This window comes from Astatotilapia calliptera, chromosome 17 (genome assembly GCF_964374335.1).
Source record: "Astatotilapia calliptera chromosome 17, fAstCal68.1, whole genome shotgun sequence".
Taxonomy (NCBI): Eukaryota; Metazoa; Chordata; class Actinopteri; order Cichliformes; family Cichlidae; genus Astatotilapia; species Astatotilapia calliptera.
In genome coordinates, this window is record NC_137438.1 from 2,831,488 (window position 1) to 2,842,802 (window position 11,315).

Genomic DNA, 11,315 nt, shown 5'->3' on the forward strand with positions numbered 1-11,315 from the left:
CATATGGCCCCGTATGCCAATAGTGCCCAGTACCATGATGTGTACGAGGGGCTTTGAATACCACGAGAGCTTTAACATACACAAGTGTCTGCTGTGGTAGCAGCTTTAGTAACTTCTAGCAACTCTGCCTGTGGAGGTTCTTAATGACGATGGGAAAAGTGTTTGCCCTCTTCCTGATTACTTCTTTTGGCATATTTGTCACAACTTTATGTTTTAGATCATCAAACAAATTTGAATCTTAAACAAAGCTTAAGTAAATACAAAATGCACTTTTTAAATAATGACTGAAAAAAGGCGATCCTGACCCACTTGATGCTGTTTGAAAAAGTAATTTCCTTGTAAACCTAATCAAGCCTTTGTGATAATTGGTCATGAGTCTTTAACATCAGTTGCCATTGCAGAATTGCAGAAGCTGGTTCCACAGAAGAGGGGCCTGGAAACTGAAGGCTCTGCCTCCCTCCTGTGCTCCTAGCTGCCGTTCTTCTTCTTCTTTATTTAAGAATAGACTAGAATACGTGTATATGCTGCCCCCTTTAGTTTCAGAACAATTGCACCCTTGGTTTGCTGCCTGTGGTATTTACCTTAGTAAAAAAAACATCAAGTACTATTGCAGATTCCAAAATTTGCCTTTGAGAGGAATCACACGTATTGGTTCTTTAGACATCACTAATTCTCCCAACACAAAAGAAAAAGACCTATTGCCTCACTTTTTGTTTGAGTGTGTGACATTTATTCTAACATGTATTTTACACACTTACCTAGAGCAGCTGTGCTTATAATTGTTTCCAAGTGTGTGTGTGTGTGTGTGTGTTTATATAGACATTTAAACACAATTGTAAATACATTCTGCTTCTAGAAACGGACGTTTTCCAATAAGTGAACCAGCTGTATCTCCGACACGCAGACTGTGGTTAAGACTTTGGAAACCTTCAGTGAAGGTGCACATACAGATCGGGAGATGCTGGCTGAGCCAGGGGGAGTGGACCATAGGAGAGGAGAGGATGATGAATTCATGAAACCTTAGTTATGTTTCCTCCAAGTGGACTTTTCACTCAGGCCATAATGATGAAATCTGATTGAACTGCTGCTGAACTCAGCCTGCAAGACACTGTAGCAGTGCTTGTGTGGTGTTTGCTGGAGCTTAGCGTGAATTTAGGATCATCAGAGTGCAATTTTACAACTGACATGAAACTACGTGTTGCTGTAATGCTCTTGTCTCACATCACACTTCTTTCTCTGTGTTTCTCAGACTACCAGCGGTTGATGACAGTGGCAGAGGGCATCACCACCCTCCTATTTCCCTTCCAGTGGCAGCACGTCTATGTTCCCATCCTGCCAGCCTCCCTCCTTCATTTCCTAGATGCACCTGTTCCCTACCTGATGGGCCTGCAGTCCAAAGAGGGCACTGACCGCTCCAAACTTGAGCTTCCTCAGGAGGTACAACATCAGCCTGGGTAGCGTTAATGCACAGACCAGCCACAACATTAAAACCAGCTGTATAATATTAATTACTATCGACCAGGAGTCCTACCAGGCAGGGTACCAGTGTTGGTGTCTATGGTCTGGCACAGGATGCTGGCCGCAGATCCTTTGAGTGCTGTAGGTGTATGGTGCTTCTGTCACTGGGCTTGATCAAGCTGTGGATTCATGAAACTGCATCAACAATGGTCAGAAGGCAGCCAAGTTTGTGAACGCCGTAACTCGAGAATGAAGGATTTTCATAGTTATGTCACAGGTGCATCTCCTAGAAATTTGGGACTAGTTTAAATCTGACTCTGGGTCAGGCAGAGGTGAAAAAGTACAGACGTTCTGTATTTAAGTAGAAGCGCAGATACTCCGGTAAATATCAAATTACTGAATCAAGAGGATGACTTCACACATGAGTACTGTCAGGGGTCAACGTGAGATACAGCATGTGCTGTGGCTCAGCACAGGGAAAAGAGTCACAGCTCACAGTCATTTCTAATGTGAGTTTCAGTAGATTTCCTTTGTGTACAGTCTGTGATTAGCTGGTCTGCTGCTCTGTGTGGATTTAAAAAACTGATTTCAACAAGATGTAAGCAGATGTTTCACAAGCTATAAGACAAAATGTCTTAAATTTGTCAGTTACTGAGCCGTCCTTACCTTTAAATCCAACCTCTCTTCTTCCTCTCCTGTCCTGTCTTTCTCATCTTTATTTCTGACTGAAGTTGTCTCTCACTCTTTCTCTGTGTTTGTTGATGTTTGTGCAGACATTGGATGCCCCTTAACCCTTTAAAGCCGGTCAGAGCAGCATGCTCCGTTTTGCGTAACTATTTTTAAATCCCTGTAGAACCTGAACCGTGTAAGCTAGCGCAATGATTTTTTTTGCATATGAAACCGGAGGAGTTGTACTTACATCTTATGCCATCAGCTTGTCCTCGGTCACGGTTTCCTTCCACATAAAGCTTTGCAAAAACTGCATAAAAAGCTCTTGCAGGAACAAAAACATAATATTCCAGAAACAGGTTTTGCTGATCTGATCAGCTGTTCGTAACACTTCCTACATTGAAAAAGACGTCAACGCGAACGATCGCATGTCCGCCATTTCCTGCCCAAAACCGGAAGTGACATCATTTTGCGGAAAATGTAGGTTTTTTTTACTTATAGGCCTTAAAAGCCTATACTGGTGTTTTTATAAGTCATGTTTGACTTTATGCTTTTCTGAATAGTTGCTGGGATGCTTAGAACTCGAATTGCACTGCTGGAAATAGTTTATTTGATGCACCTGCTGTTTTCTTTGCAAATTTGCATCATAGGATTGTTTTTTGTTTTTCCTGCAGTGTATAAAAATTGCTGTATCTCCAAAATAAAACTATGAAGACACTCAAAATAAATTTCCTGTTGTTGTAAACTATTTTTTGCAACTTTTTTGTATTTAAAGTTTTGAGGGATAAACCTCTTAAATTTCTCAAAGTAGAAATATATGTAAAAAAAAAACAAAAACGATTTTCAATTTTTTTGTACTTTATTGCACTTTTTTGCAATTAATGTAATTACTATGGACTTAATGCATACATATTATTAAAATATGGGCTATAACAGTTGTATTGATGTATCGCAACTTGAAATGCTCCCAAAAATGGCACTACAGCATGTAAAAATATAAAGTAAGCTCTGGCGGATTTGGTTCTATAGTAGGTCTTAAAGGGTTAAAAAAACATTATTCTCTTTAAATAAACCTAGAGTAACAGGCATGTTTAAAATGTAGGGAGTAAAAGTTGTCAGAAGAAAAATACAGATACCTGAAAATTCTACATAAATACAGTAACGAAGTACTTTGTTATGTCCCACCTAAGAGGTCAGAGGTCAGGTTTTCTGAAACTCTTGTGAACACAAAACTCCAGAAAGATGTCACCTAGGATTTTTGCATTTACACCAGATCAGGATGTCATCTGTATTTTTATAAAAATGTTCCTTTTCGGAGCACCCAAACTGAAAAGCTTGTAACAGGAAATTGTAATAACATAGAACTTAATTTATAATTTCACATCTTCTAGTTTCTGTTCAGGTGTGTAGGTAACCTCCTTTAACACAAAACAACACAACAAACAAAACAAACACACTTGCACATTTAAATGAGCATGGCACACATTTTACTTATTAAACCTGAAAAAAACTGAATCAAACTTTATTAATAATGGTTCCGTTTGATCAAGTCTCTATAAGGACACAGCAGCCAGCTCAGCTGGATGAAATACAGTCTTTATGTTGTCTTTGTTCTGGATCTGCTATCTTTATCTTTGTATTTATTGTAGTTTTAGTTTATAAAAGCCTAACATGCAGTTTTAATGCTTTATAATGCTACAATGCTGTTCTTCTTTATTGGATGAGGTGATGTTTTTTTTAACTGTATCATCCCCTGCACTATATTCAATTCATTTCAATTCAATTTTATTTATATAGCATCAAATCACAACAAAAGTCGCCTCAAGGCGCTTCATAGGTACAGAGAAAAACCCAACAATCATATGACCCCCTATGAGCAAGCACTTTGGCGACAGTGGGAAGGAAAAACTCCCTTTTAACAGGAAGAAACCTCCAGCAGAACCAGGCTCAGGGAGGGGCGGGGCCATCTGCTGTGATTGGTTGGGGCGAGAGAAGGAAGACAGGATAAAGACATGCTGTGGAAGAGAGACAGAGGTTAATAACAGGTATGATTCAATGCAGAGAGGTCTGTTAATACATAGTGAGTGAGGAAGGTGACTGGAAAGGAAAAACCCAATGCATCATGGGAATCCCCCGGCAGTCTACATCTATTACAGTATAACTAAGGGAGGATTCAGGGTCACCTGGTCCAGCCCTAACTATATGCTTTACCAAAGAGGAAAGTTTGAAGCCTGATCTTGAAAGTAGAGATAGTGTCTGTCTCCTGAATCCAAACTGGAAGCTGGTTCCACAGAAGAGGGGCCTGAAAACTGAAGGCTCTGCCTCCCATTCTACTGTTAAATACTCTAGGAACAACAAGTAAGCCTGCAGAGCGAGAGCGAAGTGCTATAGATATATAAATAAACTGATATGAAATAATTAAATGAAAAACAGTCAGTTTCCTTGTTATCGTTAAATTCACCTCAAGGCAGAGCCAGACAGGAGTAGTCTTTTATTGCTTTGTCACTTTTCAGCCTCAGTCAGACAGTGAGGAGGTGAATGTGTCCTGGATTTTAACCATTGTATAGTCCAGTGCTGGGTGGGTTACAGTTACTGTGTGTGTGTGTGTTTATGTGTTAGGGCACGATAAGGCTCTAACAAAGCAGAAAATCGATTCTTTCAGGCCTCTGGCTTTGCTCACACCCCCATCATCACCCTGGGTCGTTAATCTGGGACTTTACATATGGGTGTTAATTATCCAATTCAGTGCAGGATGCCTCTGTGCATCACCCACAGCTCCCTTCTAACTCTCCTCACCTCCTCCTTATCCCCTCACAGGAGCCCCTGCATGAACAGTTTGTCCCTGTGTTTGCCTTTGAAGTGGATGTGACCTAGAAATGAAAAGCCACACAAAGAGTAGATGATGAGAGGGAGGAAAGTGTAGCCAGAGTTTGTCTTTTTCTAACCCTGTTTATTAAAAACGTGAGCATGAGAGATGTTTGGCTCTGTTACACTGTGCCTTTCTCTGCCTGCAAGTATAGCTATGAGAGGCCAGAGCCAAACGAACGTTTCTGTAAACTTAATTCAACAAGTTGGTTTTTGGTTGTGTCTGTATGCTTACAGTCTCATGGGCTCACGTGCCTTACTGCTATCTCACAGAACTCCACGTACATCTCACCTAATTTCGATGTCTGTTTTTACACTCATTCAATATTCTCACCCAAACCTTCTTTTACTTTGCTCAGTGAGATTTACTACATTTAGAAGTCAGCAAACAGGAATTGCACTTGGACATTCAATCAATTAACAACTAAGAAATTCCCCCAGCTGTGGTGTACGTCGGTCTGTTTGGCAACATTTTTATAGTCCTTGTAAAACGTTTTAAATTGAGAGGTCCTTTAGCAGTCTGTATTCTGTGATATGTAGAAGCTCATTTCTACATGTTTAGTGTTTCTAGAGGTTTTGCTTTAATCCCCCATGAGGCGTGATGCAAATTCCATCCTATCACATTTGGATTGGTGTCTGAATATATGCTGTTATTCCATTGGCCTATATTCTCGACACTCCATATCCCAACCCCCATCATACCTCCACCTCCTAAAAACGATCTGTCTTTACTAATCCTGCCTCCACCAGCTGTTTCTCCTGTCTGCAGTGCACAGAAGACACATCGATCCAATGTCTGCGGTGAACACATTTGAATTCACTTGTTGTGCCAACAGAAATGCACATCACAGAACTGAAACTTGCACCATTAGAGTTTATTTCAGAGCCTAATAAAAACGTGTTTTCCTCTCACAGGCCAACCTGTGTTTTGTGGATATTGACAACCACTCCATCGAGCTTCCAGAGGACTTCCCTCAGTTCCCAAACAAGACCGAATTCATCCAGGAGCTCACTGAGGTGTTATTAAGCTTTGGCTTCTCTGCCAACACTGGCGCCCCGCCCCGGACCCGCTCCAGTCCTGGCAGCACCTCGTCCACCCCAGGAAGGGAACGCAAATCCGCCACCCTTCGACAGCTAGAGGACGATGGACGGAATGGGAATCTGGCAGGAGAGGAGTTAGTGGTGCTGGAGCTGCTGCAGGGAAATGCTACGCTGGAGAGACTGCAGGCACTGACTAAACGCACTGGGGTGACTGTGGCACGTGTGGAAGCCCTGAGGGCTGGAGTCAAAGGTCAGCCCACCGACGGAGGAAACCAAACAGGAGGTGAAGAAGAGGAGCTAAGGAACGCCAAACTGAACGTTCAGCTGAGGGAGGTGTTCGCCAGCCGCTTCACTACCATGTTTGCAGACTATGAATCGTTTGTTATCCAGAGCGCTCCTGATCTGGAGTCCTGGCTCACCAACAGGGAGCAGATGCACAACTTTGACAAGGTGATCAATGTTTTCTTTCCCGTTGTGCCTCAGTCAGAAATATGTTTGTAAAAAGGTCGTACCTTATTGGAAAACAAGTGTTGTACTCAACGTTTTCATGGTATTTGTAAAAGAGGCATTTTTCTTCTTACCAGTTCCTTTTTTTCCAAGTCCCAAGATGTTTTAGTTATTATTGGACAGAAGTACAAAATGATATCAAAAGAACATGAGGCCAAAATAACAAACAAACCACAATATAACCAAGAAATAACTAAAAAAAACAGCAGCTTACCTCCCTAAAATGACATAAACAGGAGGAAACAGTTTCCAAATAAGTTGTAGTTCATCTCACTTGGTAGTGATTTAAAAAGCAAAAGAACAAATGGAAAGAAGGGCATATCTAAGGGAAGGACAGTGGATCATAAGAAAAGCCAGAGGATTTATCATGAATTAGCTGGAGATCATCCATAATTGGAAGAAATGATAGCGTAGTCTCTTTGGACTCTATTTTCTTTGTTCTGTTTATTTCTGAAACCTGTTAGTTCCTGTTACTGTTTCCTATTAAAGTATTTTATGTAAGAATGGACAGTATTTTAAACTGAAGAATCAGTCTGCATATTTTCAGTCAATGTTTAGTGCTGATTAGACTTATTTATTTCATTGTGTTGTTTTCCTTTCTGTTAAAATTCTATATTTACATTTTCCTGGCATTTGTGGTTTAAGGCTAGCTTTGTTTATTACAAACAAATTGTTGTCTGAAAGTGGGCTCTTTCTCCCTGTGCTTGCCGTAGGGGATTGTTTTATAGTTGAGGTTTTTCTATAATATTGTGCTGTCTTTACCTTAAAATCTAAAGTTACTAAAGATGCTATATAAATGACATTGAACTGCACAGTACTGAAAATACATATGCTCTTGTGAACAGGCTTCATTCCTGTCAGACCAGCCAGAGCCCTACCTTCCCTTTCTGTCTCACTTCATCGAGACACAGATGTTTGCCACCTTCATCGACAACAAGATCATGTCTCAGTGGGAGGAGAAGGAGCCTATGCTCCATGTCTTTGACACTCGTATTGACAAGGCACGCCTCTATAATATCCGTGCTCCCAGTCTCCGGTCGTCCTGCTACCAGAGGTGCTCCATCCTCAAAGAGTCTGGTAAGCTCAGATGGGGACGTGTGTGTGAGAGATATATTTCTGTGTGAACATGGTTCAGATTGTTGGTTTGAGAAGCATGTGTTGTGAAAATGAAAATATTCCAGGCTAATTAACTTTCTCACTGAAGTAAAATAAGTCTTTTCAGTGCCTGCTTTCAGTGGAAGAGTTGTTATATGTAAGTAGTGTTTGCTCAGAGATTATGCAAAAATGTTGATACATTTCTTTATATTTTGCTTATGAAATGGGAATTAGCTCAGTGATTGATGCAAAGTTGCAGTTACCATGTAAACCATGTACAAACATAGATGGAAGATGTTTGTACAGCTCTTATCAAGTTTGAAAGCCAATCTTTATTCTTCATCACAGCTTGTTTTGGAATTTCTTTGAATATTCTTCAGGAATAGTCATCTAGACTCCTTGAAGGACATGCTACAGCTCTTCTTTGGATGTTGTGTGCCTGTTGTTACTTCTCTGTCAACATAATCCCATACTGCTTCAGTAATGCTGAGGTCTGTGATTGTTGTCATGCTGAAAAATGAAGTTGTTGTCTGTTAACCCTTTAAAGCCGGTCAGAGCGGGCACGCTCCGTTTTGCGTAACTATTTTTAAATCCCGATAGCACTGCAACCGTGTAAGCTAGCGCAATAATTTTTTTTGCATATGAAACCAGCGGAGTTGTACTTACATCTGATGCCATCAGCTTGTCCTCGGTCACGGTTTCCTTCCACATATAAAAACTGCATAAAAAGCGCTTGCAGCAACAAAAACATAATATTCCGGAAACACGCTTCGCCGATCCGATCAGCTGTTTGTAACACTTCCTACGTCCATCAGCGCGAACTATCGCATGTCCGCCATGACCTGCCCGAAACCGGAAGTGACGTCATTTTGCGGAAATGTAGTTTTTTACCATCAGGGCCTTGTGAGCCTATACTGCTGTTTTTAAAAGTTATGTTTGACTTTATGACTTTCTGTGTCGTTTCTGGGATGCTGAGGACTCATATTGCACTGCTGGAAATAGTTTATTTTGATGCATATGCTGTTTTGGGTTTTTTTTGCAAATTTGCATTATAATATTTATTTTCGTTTTTCCTGCAGTATATAAAAATTGGTGTATTTCAAAAATAAAACTATGAAGACACTTAAAATAAATTTCCTGTGGTGGGAAACTATTTTTGCAACTTTTTTGTATTTACAGTTTTGAGGGATAAACCTCTTAAATTTCTCTAAGTAGAAATATATGTTAAAAAAACAAAAACAAATTTAAATTTTTTTGTAGTTTATTGCACTTTTGCAATTTATGTAATTTCTATGCACCTAATGCAGACATATTATTAAAATTTGGGCTATAATGGTTGTATTGATGTATAGCAACTTCAAATGCTCCCAAAAATGGCTCCACAGCAGGTAAAAATATAATATAAGCTCTGGCAGACTTGGTTCTATGGCAGGTCTTAAAGGGTTAAACACTGTCCAGATTGTGTGGTGGATAAAAATTTGACTGTACTTTGTCACTTTCATAATTCCATTTGTTTAGATCAGATCATCTTCACACTGGCTGAAATGCAGCCCTGCACCATGACAGAACCGCAACCACAGCATAGTTTGGCAAAGCGCAACATTTTCTTCCTGTTTCCATTAGAGATGGGCCGATCCGATATTACTTATCGGTATCGGTCCGATACTGACCTAAATTACTGGATCGGATATCGGAGGGAAATAAAAAATGTAATCGATCCATTAAATATCAAAAAAGCACCTCACAAAACTTGCGACATGGCGTAACTCGGCTCATAACCGTAGCACGTCGGAGCAGTATGCGTCACGTGATAGAGCGGCTGTGGCGTGTGAGACCTGTCGGCGGTCTGGTTGAGCATTTCATCTCTGAGGAAGTTATCTCAGACAGAAGTAAAGCAAGTGTGTAAGTTCATCTCTGTTTGTAAAGCATTCCCACGTTAAGCTTAACAACCGATATATGGAGCGACTGCCTCTCTCTCCCTCCCTCTCCTGTTGCTACTTTAATCATGAAACTGATCAATGATCAGCTGATCGGCTTTTCTGTCGCGACTCTGTCTCTCTTGTTTGTTTTTGGCCCACTTTGCACCAGAAAGAGGAAACCAGCGGCTGAACAACAGCAGCACGTTTAAGCTTGATCAGCTGTTGTTAATGTATTTATTATTACTTTCTACACCAGGATCTTTTTCTACAGCTGACGGCTGGTAACTGTGCAGGGGTGGATCTAGCAAAGTTTAGCCAGGGGGGCCGATAGGGCATGAACAGGGAAAAGGGGGCACAAAGACATACTTTTCTTTCTTATTCTCATTTAAAATGTCGAGCTTTTAATAAATAATTATCTGAATCTTACATCCAAAGTTTTAATTTGATGTAAAATATACCCTAGTAAGCTATAGTACGTTTTCCTTTGGGAAGGTACCATCTGTGCAGTCTGCAATTCTGCAGAAGAAAGATGTTGAATCTATTTAATTATTCTTGGAAAATAATTTATTTCTGTGCATTTTTTTTTCACACTGCATCAAATTAAAGTTGATTACGTCGATTAAGCATCATGGGGTGGGGGGTGGTTCCTTATTTTTTATTTATTTTTTTATTTTTGCTGGGAGTTTTAGAACCCTATTAGTTAGGTTGCTAACTCTTTAAAATACCAGAATAGGGAGGATGGAGCAGGTTTAAGTTTATTAGATTGATCAGTGTTGCTGAACTATGAAATATTTTGGGTGCAGTGTATTTTTTGCATACAGGTGTAACAGAATAGCTTTAGTGTTTGTTTTAAACTTGAGTATGAACTTATACAAAATGCAGCAAGATATTAAAAAAAACTGTTTTATTGATTAAAAAACACTATATCGGTTTCATATCGGTATCGGTTGATATCCAAATTGATGATATTGGTATCGGACATAGAAAAGTGGTATCGTGCCATCTCTAGTTTCCATACTTCAGTTAATCCATGCACTGTCTCAGTGGAAGAATATTTGTTAAGAAGCCATTCTGAAGGGCAGGTCTTTGCTGGATTTCTTCCAGTTTCTTTAGGATATAATTTTGAGATGCTATTCATCTGCTGTGGGTCGTTTTTAGTCCTTTTGTCCCCCTCTCTAGTTTTTTTAAAAACACAACTAACAGCTCTTTGGGATCTTTTTGATACTGCAAAAGACGATGTAATGCCTGTCAAACTGTGATTCAACTATAGAAATGAAAAATAAATTGGTTGGTTCTTTGCTAAGTTACCCATTAATCTGTTGTCTATTCGTCATTGTCAGACAGTTTTAAAGTGCATTACCTCTGCCTTTGTCCGTAGTAGCTTTTTGAATCCTATCAGGCACCTGTTTAAAAAACTGTCTTGAGGCAAAGTTTCTCCCCCTTTATGACCATTTAAAACATATAAACTCATTATTAACAATTGCAAAGAATAATAACCTGGCCTTGTCTGGAATTTCGCAACATTTAGAAGACAATAAGGAGTAGTCTCTATCAGACCAGTTGTTGCTTCTAGAAATAATCCCCTTGGATGAAGTGTGGGCTGGTGCCTTGGTAGCATGCTAAAAATGCAGGACATGACACAAGAATTAGAAAAAAAGCAGGGAGCACAATGTTCTGACAGTGTTGGTGTTCTTCTGGTTTCCTGCCAGTTCTCATGATCATTGCTGAGATCGACAACAGTGGCTTATAACTCTTCACATG

At 40.0% G+C, this 11,315-nt stretch overlaps 1 protein-coding gene across 12 annotated transcripts in view; it reads left to right on the plus strand.

Annotated features, from left to right (window-relative positions):
* The window catches only part of dennd5b (DENN/MADD domain containing 5B), a 125,051-nt gene that overhangs the window by 81,516 nt on the left and 32,220 nt on the right, over nucleotides 1-11,315 (plus strand). For all 12 annotated transcript variants that reach the window (XR_013902806.1, XM_080291779.1, XM_080291780.1 and 9 more), the window contains 3 exons: nucleotides 1,250-1,437; nucleotides 5,908-6,483; nucleotides 7,386-7,617. Coding sequence is in view for 11 of the 12 variants with exons in the window: in XM_080291779.1 (XP_080147905.1) it covers nucleotides 1,250-1,437; nucleotides 5,908-6,483; nucleotides 7,386-7,617 (996 nt within the window). In the remaining variant the exon portion in view is untranslated. The remainder of the gene's footprint in view (nucleotides 1-1,249; nucleotides 1,438-5,907; nucleotides 6,484-7,385; nucleotides 7,618-11,315) is intronic.